General features: G+C 40.0%; 1 protein-coding gene across 12 annotated transcripts in view; it reads right to left on the bottom strand.

The window, feature by feature from the left end:
* The window catches only part of ARHGAP6 (Rho GTPase activating protein 6), a 497,891-nt gene that overhangs the window by 32,641 nt on the left and 443,878 nt on the right, over positions 1–21,372 (bottom strand). For all 12 annotated transcript variants that reach the window (XM_082447001.1, XM_082446997.1, XM_082447004.1 and 9 more), the window contains 5 exons: positions 15,246–15,502; positions 13,037–13,232; positions 7,672–7,727; positions 4,960–5,110; positions 3,793–3,941 (listed from right to left, as the gene is read on the bottom strand). In XM_082447001.1, the coding sequence (XP_082303127.1) occupies positions 3,793–3,941; positions 4,960–5,110; positions 7,672–7,727; positions 13,037–13,232; positions 15,246–15,502 (809 nt within the window). The remainder of the gene's footprint in view (positions 1–3,792; positions 3,942–4,959; positions 5,111–7,671; positions 7,728–13,036; positions 13,233–15,245; positions 15,503–21,372) is intronic.

Here is a 21,372-nt window from a genome sequence, read left to right on the forward strand (position 1 = left end):
TCTTTGCTTTCTTGATTATATTTTACAATTGAGTTTTTGTCTCACTCCAATCTGCCCACTCTGAATTCTTTACCTGTTCATGCCAAACCAACTTCAAAAATCGTGAACAAAAAACCTCTCTCTCGTTCCTCTCCCTCCCCTTTTCACTTCTACCAGAAGGGGTTTTCAGCTAATTCCCATCCCTATGCCATGCTTATGTGGTCCGCTTACTCAATCCCTACACGCCCTTTGATATGTAGTTTAAATTCAATCTCCGGCACAAAGCCATTCCTAACTTTTCTGCTCCACGTTCATCACCTCTTCTCTGAAGTTCTGCAGTGACTCTGCGTGTGTTCTCTCATTCTATATTTGCCTTGTGTTTTTACCCCCTCCACCTCCTAGATGCCACAGCATCCTGGGAACGGTAATTAGAAAATTCCTGAACAATGCTCACTGGTTTAGAGGAACAGAGAGTAGGCGCTCAGAACATACGTGATTCAAATACCAAGGCCATTCTTACACGGAAACATTTATAATGTGAATTGCTGTTTTCCATATTGCTATTCCTACAAAACCTTCCTAACTCACCCTCTTCCTGTCTCTAACCAATCTATAACACAGGTTATATCACTTTAGTCGAATCCTTCCAAAGATTCATGGCTTAAAAGAATCAGCCACCTTCCCCTGACAAAGGCATTCAGTACTCTGGGAACATAGTCCAATTTCCCCTCAGACCTCATCAGTACTTTCCCACACTGCAGCCTTAACTCTAACCCAAGATGGCTGTGGAGTTACTTGTTTTCCTGTAACTTCTAACCATTTCACGGAAGCAGTGCTCTCCTCATATTTCCTCTGTTGCTTTAATTTTTGGTTACTAGTCCTTCATTTTGATTCAAGGTTTAGGTCAAGGATGTCTAGAAACCCTTGTCATCTCTTGCTTCCCGTACAACTTTGCTGTTACCAGAATATTTTTATATTCCTTGTAATAAACTAGTTTTCTCAATGACTGTGCAGTGCCAGTTGAAGAAATTTTATCTCCAAAGTTCAGATAAGGAAACCCAGGTTTAGGAAGATGAATAGATTTGTCCAAGAACACATGATCAGTGAGTTGTAAAGCCAACAAGTGTTCTCAACCAGGGGTGATTTTGAGCTCCCCCTCCTTCCCGGGGAAACCTGGCAATGTTTAGAGACACTTTCAGCTGTCACAACTGGGGCAGCATCATGGGCCGGGGGGAGCTGCTACTGGCATCAAGTGAGTAGAGGCCGGGGAAGCTGATGAGCATCCCACAATGCACAGGGCACCCACACAACACAGAATTACCTGGTCCCAAGGGTCAATCGTATGGAGGCCGGGAGACTGTGAGCTAGACCCCCAGCAGAGTTGTTTTTTCCTACTTGCTATTCTATATTTCTGTTCTCCATAAGTTAGACTGGTTTGGGTTTGAGGCACAGCTGGGACTTTGCTAGTCAAGGGACCGAACCGACTACTAGTCAATATGACACTTTTGTGTGAATTAGAAAAAGGACCTCTTCCTCAAGATATTTTACTGCCATCTGCTGGGATATTGTCCTAATATCTCTGCAAATCTGCATTGACTATGGGGGACACGGCACCTCGCCCAGAGTCATGAATGCACAAATGCACAACTTGCACAAGCGTTAAGTGGAGGCTCCCTGGGGAACACTGGGTAAGTTACATAACCCCTCCAGCCCTCAGTTTCCACCTCGGAAACACAGGGACGACGATCTCTCTCTTGCTCAATGGAGAATTAGCTATAATATATGTATAAAGGCCCAAGCACACGGCCGGCACGTGGTAGGAGAGACATAAATGGCAGCTAGTGTTCCGGCATGCTAAGTTCCATTGGTACCTATCCAAGAATATTTTCTCCTCTTTGCCATAGGCAATGCAGTCTTGTTCAGCATTTAGACCGAAAGAATGTCTGCAAATGATTTTAAAAAGGCACGAGTGAGTTCAACTGGACATTTTGCTTTCCTCAATGCCTTCTTAATCACCTAAGACCCGACTTTCTTCTCACATAGTACTTAAGAAACGTCAGAGAGGCAATTGACATACCTAGGAACCCAGACAGGGCTCTGTCTTGACCCAATGATTAGGCAGATGATTCTACAGCTTCTCTTATATCTATAGTCAATAGAGGCTGACACCCAGACGGGTAATATAACTACTTAACAATTATGAGAATTACAGTATATCCATTGAAGAGTTGTGTCTGCTGAAAGAAGGTGGCAGTGCCATACTATGAAACCTGAAGCCAGCAGAAGTTTCACTAATAACTGCTATAGAGATAAATGGATAACTCAGGAAAGTTCCATTCTCACACTGATAGGGAGGATGAGGATAAGAAAGGGAGAATTGCCTTTCTGAAAAAAAATACATATGACCATGGCCTTCGGGAAAGAAATCTGACAAACACAGAAATGAATCCACAACACAGCTGAGTTCTGCTTAACAGGATTTAAAATAAAAGCTTCTGGGATAAGTAAGCTTGGAATGCCTTTGGCTCCTTCTTGTTGATTTACAATGCATGTTAACATATTAAAGGGTCTGAGATCTCCTGGGGAATCCAAGGTCAGGGAGAAGTATGATGGCATGGCTTCAAGAAGGGAAACAGGCCTCTTGTTAAGGTAAGGATTAAATAGGTTGCTGGCTAATAGGTCACTTAAAATTGTCCAAGGGAGACACTGGAAAACACCTTGAAGCACAGGAGCATGACCAAAGAGAACCAGAGCCCAAGACCTCAGATGGGGGGCCAGGTCCAACAAGAACATCCCAAAAGGGTCCAGAGGACTGTGCAGAACCTGTCTTTAGCAGTTGGTACCACGTGGCATTGAGATACATGGCAACAGTCAATAGATCTGACTTTTCAGTTCTTTCTCCACCTGGTTTTGAAGCAGGATCCACCCTCCATTGCACTGAGCCAGTCCCTATTTTGGGGGGAGGGTTGAAGGAGAGAAAGGACCTCTAAAAAGGAAGATCCTAGACTTCTAGCCATAGGGCACATGGGTGCTCCAGAATAAAATGGAAGAGTGAAGAGGTGACCTCATATTTGGGCTTCAAGTTAAAGAAGCAGATCAAATGAGTTACAAGGGCAGCCATCTCCCGCCACCTCCATTACTCCATTTTTCTCATGCTTGTAAGCACCTCTGTAGCTCATGTTCGTCTCCTTTACACAAATGGAAATTCAGGGTCTTGAGTAAAGCATCATCATGGAAAACGACAGCCTCATGTGGAAGCATCCTTGAAACATACAAGGAGGTTAGTGGCCAATGCGCTCTTAGCAATTGTCCCTCCAGAGAGGGGACAAAAAAGTCTGCATTAGTTCTCTTCCTACATAGACACATAGGCCAGGAGAGGGAAGCTTCATTTTCTCCACGTAAAACATCTGACCAAATGGATAGCTCTCCCTTTTTTAAGAAAAAAGTTGAAGAATAGTTGATTTACAATATTGCGTTAGTTTCAGGTGTATAGCATAGTGATTCAGTATTTTTACAGACTATATCCTATTATAGTTTATTACAAGACAGTGGGTATGATTCCCTGTGCTATACGCTATATCCTTGTTGCTTATCTACTTTATGTATAGTAGTTTGTATCTGTTAATCCCACGACCCTAATTCATCCCTCCCCCCATCCATCTCCCGTTTGGTAACCGCACGTTTGTTTTCTACGTCTGTGAGCCTGTTTCTCTTTTGCATAGACATCCATTTGTATTATTTTTTAGCTCTCCCTTTTACAGCAGGAAAAAGGAAGAACCAGAGCATCTGTCGCGGTGGCGGTGGGGTGCGCACCTCTTGCCCGTCTTTGCTGACGTTGTCCTCAGCGTGCCTGGCCACGATGGAGAGGAACTGCAGCAGGCGGTGGAGCGTGTCGCAATTGCAGGGAGGTAGAAGGTAGATGAGGAGCTGCAAGGTGCCCAGCTGTTCCTCAGGCTCCAACACTAAGCAAGGCAAAAAGACGCGCTCCAAGTGAGTCAAAGGGGGAAGTCACGCCCTTCAGGCTCAACTGCCTTCAGGAAGGGATTAGCAAGGCAAGTCACATTTCATTCCTTCACCCACTCTCCCATTGCTTTAGCACTTTAACAGTAAGGTTCTATGAGGGATAGAAAGATAAGTTCGACCTGGGGAAATGTAACATCCAGAGAAATCATTATAATCCAGGTCAGAAAGGTAACTTCATGTCCCTTACTTTCTCCTCCCTCCTTCCCCTGGTATAAATCATCACATACTTTACGGATCACAGTCTTCCATGGTTGTTAACTATTTGCTAACAATGACTGAATGTCATCTGTGAATGTTCTTGAATTTGAGTTTAGAACACATTTGAGGCCCTTGTCTGTTGAGCAATGTATAAGAGGTAGACTTTTTGTTGGCAGTAACCAAGACACGGCCCAATGTCAGTGTCTTCTCTCTCTTTCATGATCCTATCTTAACTGTAGCATGGATGAAACAATCCACGGAGGCTGACACAGTTCTGGTTGTTCCTCCTCCCTCTCCCCGTCCTTTTCTCCACTGCGGAGTCTGTGTCTCTAGCCCTGAAGCAGCCACGTTGAAAGTACTGACGCTGGGCTATGCCATCCTGCTTTCCCTGGAATGTTTCCTGCCCCCCCTTTCTCACTCTAGGTTCCAGAAATGCAAACTCATTTTTAGGCACAGACTCAATGTGAACTCTCTCTGTTACTCCAAAGCATCAATTTATAGCAATTTCTACTATCCTAGAGTCGTTTGAAGGCATCCCAAATTTTTCTTGGCTACTTCCATTTGTTTTATTGCAACTTTCTACTTGCTAACTCTCCCCAGGGTAAGTCTCAGAAAATTCCCCAAATAGCCCGCTCATTAGAGACTGATAAATAAGGGCAAAAAAAAGCTATTAGAAAACACATGCATAAGGTTTTGATGAATGAGTGGGACATCCCAGTAACCCAGGAGCACGTTCCTGCAAATGGCTGGATTACGCACAGAGAGTATTGATGAAAGCTGTGTACAGCTCCCTGGTGAGAAGGGGGTCCGGCATGTCCCTCAGGAACTCCTTCAACAAGGCGGCCACATCATGAACGCTGTGCTCTTCCTCCAGGGAGACGTCGACCCCGCGGTCAAATTCCTCACGTAACTGGAAAAACAACGGTTCAAGTGGCAGTCTCAGAACACCATACCTCAATGTTCAGTGCCCAGCAAAAGAAGTGCTATGACATGCAGCATCTGGTATTAAGTTTACCCAGACCCCGAGAAGGAGGAGCAAACAACATGTCGCCTTGATCTACAGAGTCTATGCAAACCCAGCCATGAATATATATATATATATATATATATATATATATATATATATATATATATTTGAAATGAATTATTAAATAAAAGTATCTGTGGGTTTACTGTTAATGATGCAAGCAGAAGGGCTTGATAACAACATCCAGAAGGTTGGGAGGAAGAGCTAAGGGGTTAGGTCAATTCTAACTGTGGGAGGGAGGAATTAATCTATTATACAGCGGTTTTGCATGTCAGCAAATTTACCATGTTGGAATTTTGACACTTTCCAGAAATACTTGACAAGAAAGCAAAGAGATATTTCTGCAAACAATGAAATTAAAAACCCTGATAAACCATTTGTGACTAAGCCTTGAAAGATGACAATAACTAAATAAAATCTGCCTTAGATTTGTCAAAGTAGCTTTATTAACATTTTCCAAGAAGATTTCCTGCTTTCATCATTATACTCAGTCCTTTAGCGTTTATAACAGTAGGAAAACACAATAGCAAGAAGGGAGTCATAACTCTACACCCTATTTTCATCTTGGACGGCTCAATTTCTCTTAGGTATTGTTTGTTCTCTGCTGTTAAAATAATTTTGTGAGTTCATGAATGTACTCTAGGCAATAAACTTCTGTAAGTGTTCATTTGCTATGTCATTCATTCATCCATTCATTCAACAAAGATGTACTGCACACTTACTGTGTACCCGGCCTTGTTACAGGTCCTCAAAATACGGTGATGAGTAAAGAGGCAAAGCCCTTCCCCTCCTCCAGCTCTCAGGCTGACAGACAGGTGATAAACTGGTAATCCCACCAATGATTAATTAGCTCTTTATACTGTGACAATTGTTCTCAAGAAAAAGTGTAGGCTGCTAAGAAGTGATATAACAAGATCAAATGGTGAGTTAGAGCATATTTCACACTTGCAATCTAACCACTAATTCCATGTATATTTTTGAGAATCCTTAAGTAAATCTCCATGCAAAGGTTTTCCCTTTAGTGGATCCAGATATAACTGAGGAATAATTTCTGTCACTAGCCACCTCGCCACCTGATGAGAATGCCTGTTGCTGTCCCGAATCGTGCATCAATTCCAGGCAACTCATCCTTAGTGTGCATCGGGCAGCCAGAATGAAGAAGGCTCTCATCAGCACCACTCCTAATCGTGATCATCTAAACACACCATGTTTTTCTTCTGAGTGCACATGCACACACAGACACACAGACACACACACACACACACACACGTAGAAAGAACAGATCATGGGAAGAGCTTGGTCTAAACTGTGTGATCTTGAATTAAATTTCTTAATCTCTCTAAGCCTCAGAAGAAGTGGGTGAAAGGGGCTTGTCTCCCAGCCAGTTGGCGGATTCAACGAGATAACGTTGATGAAAATATTTTGCAATTCTGCACAGGTGAGAGGCCTAAGAAATGTTATTACTATGCTATCTTTCTTCCTGCTAATCCTATTGTGAAATGTTAAATGTTCAATAGTATCTTATGTGACTATTACAAATAAAACCAACCAACCAACCAAACAGAAAACATACTTCTTTTGAAAACCCCTTTTGTCTTGACAAAAAAAGAAAGACATTATGAGGAGACATTTATTTCAGTTAGTTTCAATAATATGAACAAATATCATTTCTTCAGCTTCATCCAACTAAAAATTATTTTCATTTGGCTTCATTTTTGAATTGCTGGGTTCCTTACTTCTTTCTGTTGGCACCAACAGAGGGAAAATAACATTTTAATTTTCTTTTAGCCAACAAATGAATTCTTTTCTCAAAGGATGGTTTCCCTTTTATGAAGCCGTCATGAACACAGATACCTGTCTGATCATAGGAACCTATTCCTGAAGCTCTCATATCAAACTTCTTTTGCAAGAATGCTGCAAAGTGCAGAAGGAAACTGAGGGGTACGGTCCCCACATGGAAAATGAATTGGGGAATCAATGGTACCATGGAAAAGTAATACGAATTATTTATTTTTGAGAAAGTAAAGCTATAAACATAGTATTTTAAAAGAAGAGATATTAATGGCATTACTCATATCGCATTTTAGTAAAAACGGGTGCTGTACAATGGTTTTCTATTTATTATCACTTACTGATCAGGTACTCTCCGAATCTCCTACATTTACAGTGTCAATAAGATGTTTATAAATTAGTTTCATTTGGCTGTACATGCTGTGGGCACGTCCAGATGTTTTGCTTTCAGTTGTATGATCCTAACTCTTTCACAACCTTTCTGAGATTCTGAGTTGTTGCCTTTTACTTCTTGGGACTCAATTATACTATAATAGGTGGGAGGGTACAGAAAAGATATTCAGAAATGAATTTGCATAAGCTTGAACTTCGCACGACGTAATTCAACTAAAAGTCAGGTGAAACATACAATATAATCTTCACTTTTCACTTACTTGTCTCACTCTCTTTTTTGAGCTTCCAACTCGGAATATCCCCACTGTCTGGAGGCCTGCAAATAAGCAAACAAAATCATCAGTCCTGTTTTGTGGCTTGAAACTGGAGGAAATCAAAATGCCAGCACCACGCTGCAACATGCAGGGCAATATAGTAACTTGACAGCATGCACTAATGCTTATTTATCCTACACTAGATTCACCAGGTACCTAGAGGTTAGCCCTGAAAGTACCAGGATCATTTTACGTTAAATGTTTCTGATGAAAAAATCTTCTTGTGTTATTATGTATTTCCACACTTTCTCCATATGAAAAAAATAATGTAACATTTTCTTCATCATTCAGAATAAACATGAATTTTCTATGAATTTCCAGCCCTTTATCAATTTTAAAATAGATATTTCTTGTTTTACTGATCATAGTTAAAACATGTACTTATTCGAGAAAATCTATAAGGTGCAGAAAAATGTAAAAAATAATATACTTTAAAAAATACCTGATGCAGAAGTAATGACTTAATATTTTGGTTTATTTCTATCCAGTCTTTTCTCCATGAAAAAAAAATTTGGGGGGTAGAATGCTGCTGCTTTTACTCAATATTATGCCACAAGAATTTTTTATGCCAGTAAAAACTCTGTGTCAATGTCATTTAAAATGGATGCGAAATGCTCTATTGCATGAATGTGCCACAATTCACTTCATATTCTCCTCTGAGCGACAATATAGCTCCCCGCAACATATATGCACTTGTTTTGATACCATAACTAGCCCTACTAGGAACAACTTTGTACATAGGTCTCAGTTTACATTTCTGATTCTCTTAAGATCATGTCCTAGAAGTGGGATTATGGGGCCAATGCATGAAAAAGAGTTATCCAGCCCCAAATGTCAGTAGTGCCAAGGTTGAGAAACCTTGCTCTAAAAAATTAGGTCTCTTAAAAGAAACATAATCTATCACAAATTAGAAATTTCAACAATAGTTCCTTAATATCATTAAATATCCAGTCAATGTTCACATAAGGTTCACAAACTGTGATAGGCTGGCGTGCCTTGTAGTCTCTTAATGTGCTTGTTTCCCCCTCTCTGTTTATATGATTTCGTCGTAATTGGTTTGATGAAGAAATAGCATTGATTTCCCACTGTAGATTTTCCCACTGCCTGGATGTAGACACTCTGTGGTGTCATTTATGTGTTCCTTTCTCCCCTTTATTTCCTCTAAAGAGATAGTTAGAGCCAGAGTTTTCTCTGATTCAGGTTTGAATTTTGGGGCAAGAAGACTTCACAAGAGGTATTATGCACTTCCTTAAGGTGGCACAGAATGTCTGAATGACTCTCCTTTCCTATGCAAGCCATTAATCACTGCCACTGATGATCATCGCCTACGTTTATTGTTTCACTGGTGGCTCATTTTCTCTTCCTTTGGGATAATCAGTTACAAGGGTAATGCCAGATTGCAGCTGCCAGTGGCGGCTTGTAGCCACATGAAGCGAGCTGGTGTGAGAGTCAACAGACCATGAAACATAGCCAACACTCCAGCAATCAGACTCATGCTCTCACGGCATCATTTGCATCCTGAATCTACCTATTCCTGAATCTAGATATAATATTCATACTTCCAGTATGTAAACGGGAATTTGGGGGGCTGCTTTGCTTAATCTGCTTTTATCTGGGTTCTTCTCTCTTGCCACGGAAAGAGTTCTGACTAGTCCAATATATAATTATATTGGAAAGAATTGAAATCTTTACAACATTATTTCTTTCCATCCAGAAACAAAGTAGATATCTTAATTTATTTCTTAATTTCTTAATATTTCTTGGTAAAGCTTTGCAGTTTTTGTCACAGAAGTTTCTTACTTCTTATTACAGATATTCTAGGTAACTATACGTTTGATATTAATATAAATGAATTATTTTATTGTTATAGTACATAACCTATTATTGCTCTTATATAAGACATGGATATCTTTTTGTATATTTATTTTATGGTCTTGCCACATTGTGTATTGTGTATAAGACTTTTAAAATTGGTTTTCTAGAATTTTTCAGTTAGAAAAGATAATATCCATAAAAATCCCGTTTATCACTTTTATATCTTATAAGTGTTATCCTGAATTTCCAGAATAATTTGAGAGAATCATGCTGAAAGGCTAGTTATTGCTGACTTGCATAAGTACATCTTGGTGCTTTGCACTTGGGTGGAATTTTGCTTTGCATCTATTCTCAAAAGACTTGTGTTCCTTCCTTGTTGCTGCCATCAATTCGTCTGCCTTATAACTGAGTCCAACTCCCAGCCTAACTTATTGCTTCTGCCTCTCTGGGAGCTTGAAAACAGGATAATCAAGGTATTAGAATCAAATACAGAATTATATTTCTTCACCTACAAAATGAGCATAATAAGTATCCACCTCAAAAGTTGTTCAGTGATTCAATTAATTAATGCATATAAAATACTTAGAATTATATCTGGCATCTACTATTATATATAGAGATATAGGCCCTGACTGAACTAAATGAGGCTTTTTGTGCAAAACAGAAAACTGTAATATAATAGTAGGTCTTAGCAATTTTAAGTTTGGCTGCATTTATTTCCTTGTTGGTCCGATGGTTTCCAAATAGCTGAAATTTCTACATAAGTGAGATATCACATAAGGGCACTTTCTTCCCAGGTGGGACTATTCCTTTGCCTGAATTCCTCCATTCTGTTCAGAAATGCCCATTTCTGTATCATTATTTCCTCAATTATAGTGCTTTTCCACTCAGTAAAAGTGACTGTGATTTCAAAAATAACTAGCTAGTGATTGATTGCTATAATTCCTATGTATCAATTGATCATAACCTGTTTTAAGTTTTCTAAATTAATTAATTAGTTAATTAATTAATTAATTTTAGGTTGAGCCGATGACAGCCTTCAGACAGCCAATGCCATTCTCTGACATAAGGCTTAGAGTCATTTCCTCAAAGAGAAGATACAATCTAGGCCTTCAGTAACCTTGACTTGAGACAGTCACTGATAAAAACAGGTGTCCATCAAAAAAGGCATAGATCTGGCAAAGAAATGTGACTTTGCTGTACCCTGTGCCAGAAAAGGATATGATCACCTTTCTCTCCTTTTTGGCAGAAGCTGAAATGAAAACTAGAACCAGGGCACCTGAATCTCAGGCTTAGGGAATTCAAGTAATGAGGGCAGGCATCATAAGCAGGAGGCCCCACCCTAAAATCAGCCTAAATCCTTTAAGTAGAAGAGAGTTTGACTCTTTGTTATATTGTCTGTTTTTTGTTGTTGTTGTTGTTGTTTTTGTTTGAAATGTGTGCTTCGGAGAAATTAAGGATGCTTAAGGAATTTTGGCCTAATAGTGGAGAAAGCATTTGGGTGAAGTAAAAGTGAGGCAGGGTGGTGTACATGAATATATAGATGGAGTCAATATAACTGTCCAAGACCAATTTTTTTTGTTTCTCTCTCTCTCTCTGTTTTGTTTTGTTTTGTTTTTGTGTGTGTGTGTCCAAGACCAATTTGGGAGAGAATGAAAAGGTCTTTGACAAATGTCTACAAAGCTAAAGTGAATCAAACTCTCTGCTACCCATTTCAAACACTGGCAAATAAAGTCTTACAAAAGAATTGTTTCTGAAATTTGCTCTTTTTTCATTGGTTTAAAGTGACCAAGATTAATATCTGTTTGCATTTGAACCTATCTCTCATTTTTCCAGAGCCATTTGGTCTAAACATCATGGAAACTCGGAACAGAATCAGGTCCTTGAAAGATCATGTAGGTTATCTTCTTTCCTTTAGGCCCTAAACTGCATTGTAACTATTTCCCCCGCACCCCCCCAAAAAAGTGAACTTCCCTCTTTTTTAGTAATCTTAAAGGAAATGCTATTTTACAAATTATAATTCATGAAAATTTATTTTCAAAAAGAAAATACAAAGACATGACAAGTTTTCTTTCACAAAAGCAGTTACTCAACCTGGCACTGCATTTCTGCATGGTTAGAGTAGAATTTTCTCGTTTAGAATTCTTTATAGTGCTACAGTTCACTCTCTACATTTTTTATAGGGAAAAATTATAATTATAAAAGTATGAGTGGTTTTTTCTACCTCGTAGTAAAGTTTAGGCTGAATTTAAATATTCAGGTAAATTCTTTAGGTGCTAAAAGCAACTAAAGAACACTTTAGTTGCTAAGCTATTTTGAAAAATAATTCTGTTCAAGTAATACTGATTGAAACATTTACATTGTGTTATCATGATACTAAGTATTGGGAATTCAAAATGTCTAAGATATTTTTATTGATGTCCAGTTTACTTTCCAAGGAGAAGAGACAGATAAGAATGTACACTCATACACATACATATACATATTAAAATTTTGTATAAAGTTTCAATACTTATTAATTATATTAAGTCACCCATATGTTATCTAGTGATTTCCATATATAATGAATTGATTAAGAGACCTGGACATATCCTAGTAATTTTTATAAAGTCCCACTTTTATTAGAAAGAAATAGATGGGGATGTTAAGAGTAGTTATGTCTATATGATAGCCTCAGAATTTGCTTTTCTGTTTCTTTCTTTTCTCTATCATGATGTGTATATTATCTTTATAGTAAAAAAGCAATTACAGTGATGTATGTCAATTATTTCTCAATTAAAGTGGAAAAAAGAAGCAATTATAAACTCTTCTCATGTCCATAAAATGCATGCTAACATTATAGCAAACAAATTCAGATCGTAGACATGGCTGTTTGATGAGCCAAAAGTCTAAAGTTCAGCAAAAATTTTAAAGAACTGTACATTGTTTTAAAGTCAGCATATTAAGTGGAACTGAGTTTCCAAAAGGGTCACTATGAAGAAATTTTAAGTGGACAGCTTTCCACAAAAATGCAAAGAGCAATATAGAAACCTATTGTCCAAAACTGTGTATTTTCTATTCACTTAAGGAATGGTTTTCTAATCTTTATTTTTTTCTGTAAGAAGCTAGACTACTATTTTTTAAAGGAAGCCTTGAGTAACCTCAATGTATAAGAAAGATAAAAGTGGCTCTGCTTTGTTTGAAGGGGGTCCTGAGGATAGTCCCAGCCCAACAGACCTTGCCCTCCCCTCAATTCCTTGATCTCCAGGGTCACTTGTGAGCACTCTTTAGGGCTGGGGAGTCTGAATACCATCAAGTTGATTCCCGCCACCCTAAATCTTGTTTAGCCCTACTGGGATTAAGCAAACGCTCATATTTGTAAATTTTCTTTGCAAAGGAAATTTCGGCCTAGAGCCTGATCGAATGAACATAGAATTGAAATCGGGTGCTTGAATGAATGAGGCCTGAATACATGAAAGTCTTTAGTACTTGACTGCTGACAAACAAGTCTGCTTACCATGTTTTTCTAGATGTTGACAGCAGCTGTCCACCAGCCTGGGGACCTGTCTGTAAATGGGATTCAGACTGAGTTTCTTATCTCTGGCTTTTTCTTTTTTATTTTGAGCCTCGGCAGGCAAGGAGAGTTGTAACGCTTCTAGCAGTCGAGACTGATTGTCATCAAGATCGGTGATAGAATCCACTGACATTGCACCCTGCAAATTATACACAGACATGAACACAGAATGCAGATGGAGAAAATAAAAACTGCTTCCCCCAATGCCATCCAATAAATCCTTTTGCCCACGACTATTTATCACACTCGAAATAATACTGTTTAATTGTGCGGTTTGTATTTTAAAAGGAAAAAAGGTTAGGAAACCTCTGCAACACAGGGTTAGGTAATGACATTTACAATTTCAACAATAGACAACTTTTTCCAAATGGAAGACAAGAGATGGCAAACATACAATTAAAATATTTTGACCCAACCACTTCATTCCTTGAAACAAGAAAAAAATCACATACTTGACGAATGAGGTAAAGTCAGAGAACTCTTGTGAAAAAAAGATAATAATAACTCAACTCTCGAAAGTAGATTTTAAAATAGGAGGATTCCATAAACAGTCTTAGTTTGGTTTCCCCCAAGACGTGACACAATGAACTTTACTAGGGGAATAGTCCCAGGAGACAGCTGTAGGGAAGTGGGGAAATGAGAAAGGGAAGTGAAGGCAGCTAATGAAGGGAGCATCACCAAGCCTGTGACAAGCCTGTGGGCCGCTGGAGCCCAGTTGCCCTGGGGACCTGGGAGACCGTGTAGATCATGCACCTCAGAGCTATTCCTGCTAAGGAGTAAGGGAGTTGGGGTATTTATACCACGAGTCTCAAGAGTCATTGATTAAAGACAACTTCTGGTAGGGGTAGGGAGGTGACATTAACGCCTTGCTACTTGCAGCCTGTCATCTCTATGGGTGGGCGCCTCTGGCCATCAGAGAAAGCCCCCAGCCAAGAGATGAGGTAATGACAGGTGGAAGGAGGGCTGGCACGCTAGGAATGGTAAAGGCTGAGGGTAAGGCTGCAGGGCACCACTCATGTCTGTATGGCCACCCGCCCTTTGATGAAGCATAGAGGAGGAAGTTGGCTGCTAGCAAGGCCTGGCCAGAGGGGAGGGCATTTGGGAGGCCCACTGCCTGGGCTCTAGAGTCTCAGAAAGCTCATATGTGGCATTTTGGTGTCATTGCCATATAGGCTTATATAAACAGTCTGAGAGACTATGCCAGCGTTGGAAGAACAGTTCTGTCACGCAAATTCAAATATTCCATTATGTTGTCATTTCTTCAGCTTTAAACACAGTGAATCCCCGAAAACAGTGGTGGGTGGCTCAGGTGCCCCTGAGTCTTGGAGAGGTTCTAAATGTTGGAGGCTGATTGAGAACTGCGGATTTTAACTGGGAAGTGCCTCAGGTTTTAACTAGGGCAGTAGTCAATGGCTGGAGGTGGCAAAGATTTGGGCCTTCAGGTGAAAGGCAAAGGAGAGATCTCCCAGTGACCTAGGAAGTTTCAGAGATGCTTATCACCTGACTCAGCTAATCACCAACCAATTTGCCTGGACACTCAGCTTTCCTGGATTGAAATGTGAAATTTGAAATGCCAAATAATAGCACAGTGCCTGGAACATAGTACTCACTCAATAAATGGTACCATATGATTACAATATTGAATGAAAGAGGACATATGAGTGTGTGTGTGTGTGTGTTTCTACAGTTATGTTTGAGAAAAAAACCATGTTCCGTTGGTAAAAAAAAAAATCTCATTGCTTATGAAGACCAGCAGCAAATTCACTCGGCCCGGCATAGTTCTTGGATGAGATGAAGAGATTAACAAAAACACCTGGCCCTGCCCTCAAGCCTCAAAGTCTCATGGGAAATTCTGGTAACATAACAGAAGGTTACACTAGAGTAGGGTCGGTGGTGATGTTGTAGAATGTTCTGGATATCACGGGTAAGCAAGGAGAGGCACCCAATATCTTTGAAAGGGGTCAGGGAAAGGCTGGGAGGGGTGGGTCAGGTGCCTCGGGGCCAGTGCAAGTTCTCCCTGAATGGGGTTGTTGACAGATACCTGGACACAAACTGCATTTGCAGTTTTCACATGAGCCAAGACTCAGAGAATAACCTTAGAACTCTTCCGTTGTCCTGACATCAGGGTCAGAGAAAACACTGGCCAACTCACCCTCCTCCTGGCCCGAGGAGCCGGCTCCGGGGTATTGGGGGACGTTGACTCATTTGGTGTTTCCGAGGTGGAGCTGAGAGATGAGTTGCTGCTTGAGAGTTCTTTGTTTTGTCTTTTATTTCCAAATGGGAGGAGGGAGGCCACAAAATCGGATGCAACCTTCTGTTCGTCCCTCTGCGAGTCCTGCTTGAGTTTATAGGCCCGGTCGTTTGCGATGACTTGGGATAAGGGCATTCCAAACGCCTGTGGGATGAACTCTGGAATCAGAAAACAAACATTCACTTTCAGAGAAAGACTGCCCCAGGGAAGACTCTCAGTCATGTTGCAGATCAAAGGGCAGACATATTCAAACGACTGTTTTCTGAAGAATTGATTCATCCATCGATATATATGGAGATGACTTTTGAGTTTGTCAGAGTGGCTGAAGTTTCTACCTCAATAAAGAAAGCTAGTATGTATAAAGAGCATGGGTTTTAAAAATCTAAGCCTCGAGTTTTTCTCGACGTATCTCAAGTATGTTTAAAGGAAATAACTTTATAGAGACAGGCGACATTTTTTGATAGGATGAACATAATACTTCATCCTCATGAGTAAACGGTTTTACAAAATGTGTCTTTGATTGATGTCTCAAGAGGCCCTGAAGCTTACAAGGCCTGAGAAGACTGTGTGTATACATTCATTCAACTGTCACTTACTAATACCTACTATGTGTCGTGTCAAGGTACGCAGTGGGGAGTACAAAGCTTACAGAAGGTCCAGTCCTCGCTCTTGAAGCGTTCAGAGTGTGGGGTGAGGTGGGAGAGTGGAGAATCGGATATGTAAATAATTGTAATTGTGTCTATCATGTGTGTAAGAGAGAGATGCCAAAAATTACTGAAATTCAGGTAAGTGGCTACACTTTGAGGTTCCCAGTCAAAGAGGTTCCAACATGTGAAATGACAACTCAGGAGACAGAGGAGCAGCTTGGGAATAAGTTTGTTCTTTTTTTCTTTGTGTTCTTTGTTCCCACATGCTGCCTCCAGTTGCTGGGTTAGGGCCGTCACCCTCATGATCTACACTCAAGCCATTCTCCTGGCCACATGCAGAAGTGGATTCTCACCACTAAATATCCGGTGAAGGGCCCAGAATATAATTTATTAAATCCTCTAGTAAGGACAGTTTTGGGGAAGGAGCATAATGTAGAAATCTACGGCTTTATTTGGAGATATACACACAATTGCATTCTGGATCTCTATAGTAAATCCACTTGTACACATGTACATTGTAAGCACGTTGATCCTTAGGGCCAGGCATTTTATTGGTAATATTTTAAATTCATGCTGAAAAGCATTAATAACTATATTAAATGCATTATTTCTTTGAGACCCAAAATTACATCTCCTAGCAGCAGAAAACTGGAGTCTAGTCTCTCCCTTGTTTTTATAACCCTTATGAATAAAACCAGAATGAGCAAGGGAAAACAATTCTAAGGTTGAAAAAGCTAACATTAAATCAGGTGGAAAGAGGCTCTAAAAGGTTTTCCTCTTTGATCCACGGCAACATTTTGAACATCCCTGGGCTAATAGTCAAGTCTGCGTTAAAAGCAGAAATGGCACTTGAAAAGCCTGAACCTCTTGTTCTATCAAAACATGCAACTCATTTTGAAGTGAAAAATCAAAACTTCAGCATTTCGGGATATTTCAGAGGATGCTTATCATCCTCTATAAGTTTGTTAACTAGTCGGCATACGTTAATGCAAAAAACAATTTAGGCATTTGTTTTGAGGGATCAATGTGGACAGTGTAGCAAGATCCAATACTCACTACTGATAAAAGGTCATTTCCACTACTAGCAAAATTAGAAACCAAAGGGGACACCTCAGGATTTATTGTGTAAATCAGTGTTATCTTGTCTATGGGAATAATCAAATAGTCTTCCTTCAAAAAGCTTGGGGCAAATCTAGGAACATGCGTATGGCAAGGCTGATAGCTACTTGGAATATATAAAAACTGTTGGTGGGTAATGCTAGCAGAAAGGACATTGATAAATGTATCAAGTGACCTGTGTCTGCTCAAGTAGGCATACTCAGAGCAGGGATTTAATGTGACATGAGGACTATTGATTCCTCTCCTAGACATTTTTTCCACATAAAGGAAACCAACCAGACTCGGCTAGAGATCTGTAATATCCTTGGAAAAAAGAAGCAAGATGGTTTCCTTTGGTATCTGTCATTTTTAATATCTAAAAGTCTGCCTCTCTACTTGTAAATTGGAATAACTGAATAGAAATTAAACAGATGGAATACATGAAGTCATTCTCCCCAAATGACTCTTTTATTTATCTTTTCTTATTTCTGCTTTTCTCTAATAGGCTTTCTTTCCTGGCTGAGTTTATTTATTCTTTCAGTGGTAGTGTTTTGATCTAGTCTCTTTAGTTTCTCACTGCTTTCTCCAGAGAACTCTCTCACAAGCTTCAGAAAGGAGACGGATCTCTCTATGCTCTAAACTTGTGTCACAGTGTCTAGTCCCTGGAAAATTCTAGGCAGGGTTCCTTGAATGTGATTGCTTCTCAAAATATGGGTATTGTGAAATTGAGGACTCAGCCCAGGCCTGTTGAGCAAAACCCTCCTTTCCGTGTAAATAAAGTGTTGGGCACACATGCTTATCTGTGGGTTCAAAGCTTTTCTGTTGGGGAGGAGAAGGGAACCTACAGCCTCTGTGTTGATAGCAGCTAATAAACTTGATAATGGGTTTTTAAAACCATAAAAATATTACCCAAGACTCAGTGTTCTGGGCCCAGGGACTGTGGGTATCATGTTATAATCTATAGTATGTGTTTACTAAGGAGACTGCATCCCCTGCTGTCCTCATTGGTAGAGGCTGTCTCTGCTCCCTCCCCATGACCCTCAGGGCCAGGAGGTGGTGTGCTGGTCGCTCAGCTCCCTGCTTCAGCTTCCAGATCCTCCCCCTCCTGCTGCGTGGCAGGAACCTGGTGCTACTGCAAGCTTCCCCTGCTCCCCGCTCATTGCCATCTTCTATCATCACAGTCAGAACCCCCATCTCCCATCATCCCGGGTGACGTGGATGTCTACCCCAGTGACCCATCTGATTCGCTGTCCTCACACCTCCTTGACTTTCTCCTCTCCTCTTACTTTTTCCTGCAAGCTACCTTTTTCACCAACTCCCTCGGTCCCATCCTGGACCTATCCTCACCAGAAGTGATTTGGCCCCTGGAATCAGGCTTCCTTCCTCCACCGTGGTCTCACCCCACCACCCCAAGTTCATGTTTTACACTGCAGTGTGGCAATCCATTTAGCGGCAATCCATTTAAAGACACCATTCAGCCACCCCATCCTTAATTCATTTTGATGGCGTCTCAGTGTTCTTAGCGTGCAGACCAGAAGTTGTGCTGTGGCCCACACAGTCCTGTGTGAGGCAGCCCCTCCTACTCTTCCCTGGAATCACACTCCCCCTGTTTCTCTCATCTCCAGTAACAGCACTCAATACATTTTCTTTGAGAATTTCTAAAGAGTGATAACTGATACTTGATGTTTCTACTGTTATTTAACATGACACAAAATAAAGTTGTATCAACTATTCCTATGTAGTGCTACTTCACAACTCACATATATTAACCCATTTAGACAGTGAGGAACAATAAAACATGGCATGATATAATTTCAGCATAAAGAAAGGTGCTAGACCTGAACTATCACCAGAGTTTATGTTGATAAACATTTCATCATCTGAAAATATCCTGTAGAGAGGGGACCTAGTTCTCAGACTTAGGCCACAGTAAAACCTATTTCCCTTGTGCTCTGATTAGGAACCACATTAATTGGCACAAAGTAGCCATTTAAAAACCTTTCCCCAAAAGTGATTCTTTTTGACACAAGAAAGAAATTTTCTGAAGTTCTGAAAGTTTAAAAAATACTTTTTGGATGCCAAGTAATTTAACTAAGAGAAATGAAGAACCTGGAACTATTCTGTATGAAAATATGTTTTCTGAACCAGCATCAATCCTGAATTACTTTCTCTATGGAAATCAAAAGTCATATGGGCACTGCTTAAGTGGCAGGAGGGACACAGAAGTGTCACATGATCTGCTGTATATTATGTTAAGGCAATTAAATAAAACACAGGACATGATTCATTCTGATTGAATCAATTAATATAGCAGCATATCAAACATTTAATGAATCGCTTTATTGGGAGAGCAATTCGATTCTAAAAAGCTGCTCCTATTTATTTTTAGATGACCTAACCCAAGAAGTCATCTAGAATTTCCTGTTTTCCTTCTTTTACTCTTGGATTCAAATGATTGTCATTTTTCACATGTGCAGCTGTTATGAACCCCAATGCTAATATTCAAACGGAAGAAAACAATGTGAACTGATCACAACTATGCGAGACCTGCACACTGCCTCATCACACCCGGGTTCCCAAGACATCCATGTAATGGATGTGTGGACGCACACAGGACTTTATGTTCGGAAAAGATGCCATGTAATTAAGCTTCACTTAACCCTAGGACATCATCGTTTTAACTATCAAAGCTATATTAAAAAAAAACCTCTGTTGCCATAAATCCTGATATTTTTCTCCTTAGTTGGATGGGTGATGTGTTTTTTCTTTGGAACCACAAGGACCTGCCTTCCTTTTCCCAGCCAGCACCCCTGTGCAATCTTATAGAACACTGCCAAGTTTTCACTGAGCCTATATAATATATAAATATGATTTGGTCTAAAAACTGTATAATAGTCCAGTGCATAGTGGTTGATTACTTCCCCTGGCCCTTCCTGCCCTACCCTTACTTCCTGCTGTTTTCTTACATAAGCAAGCACACATACATCTCCCTCTGTTGAGGGAATTCAAACATCTGCAAAAAATGCTCATTGTGCTTAGTTTAGCCGGAATGGGCAGTTCTGAAGAATCACCTCAAGTCTACATCATGAGTATTCAGATCCTAGTACCATTATCTTCATCCTAGAATAAACAACTTTAAAGATAACACATTACTAATATCAGTCTGAATGATCTCTTTAATAACTCTATAAACACTGAGAATTCTCACAAATTCTCTAATCTCACGAGATAAACATGGTCCATGGCAGGAACAGAACGAGTAAAAACTCTAGTTTAATAAAGCTACGCTGGCTACTAATGTTCCTTTTAAAAAATAAGGGTAAGAACACACGAACCAATTAAATACAATACAATTTATCAGACAGTGATAGGTAGCTGGACAAGAGTTAATGCCTTTTGCATTCATTATGCCAGCAGTAGATTCTCCTGTGGTAGAAGGTGCCCTGGGGAGTATACTGGTTACTATGGACCAGAGTTCTCATCTTAGAAGGTGCACATTAGTAGTTTATAACATTACTCATGCTCAGTACCCCTACAGACCAACGGGATCAGATTTTCTGGGGTGGGGGTCTGGGCACTGGAATTTTTAAAGGTTTCAAAAATTATTCTGCTATGTAGTCAGGGGTAGGGATCACTGACATTTTCATGTCCTTTTCTTCAGTTTGAGGTAAACATTTGAAATGTCTGGAGATATTTTGGTTGGGGGCGGTGCTACTGGCATCTAGTGGTAGAGACCAGGGGTGCTATTAAACATCTCAGACAATGTACAGAACGGCCTCCACAAAAAATAATTATCCGGTCTAAAATGTCAATAGTCCCAAGGTTGAGAAATCATGCTCTAAGGGAAGTAAAACATTGGCTTTCCATTCTTTAGAATTCTTTAATCTCTTTTTAGTCCAAGAACCAGATGTCATGACCCTTTAGGCACAGTTCAAGATACGGGTGTAGAGTCTCAGATCAATGGTGTGTCTAGGTCTTGTCTAATACTTATCACAATGCATTTATTTTTATACCTTCAGTTTCATTGCCTTTCATTACTTTTCAAGCAGAAATTCGATCATTAGATAAAAGAACTCCAAGGTGAGATATATGGCTTTCCTGACTCTACACTCATTCCCTATGTCATATAAAATGGAAATACATTCATATGACCGCACCATTCAGCAGTCATTTCATATGAAACCATAAAAACAAGCCACAAAAAGATGTACTGGGTTAATGGGGCCCAGGTGCCCATTATGCAGGCTCAATGAATATTAGTTAAAAATGACCACAAATACCTC

Source organism: Balaenoptera physalus (assembly GCF_965194825.1).
Source record: "Balaenoptera physalus genome assembly, chromosome: X".
NCBI classification, from domain to species: Eukaryota; Metazoa; Chordata; class Mammalia; order Artiodactyla; family Balaenopteridae; genus Balaenoptera; species Balaenoptera physalus.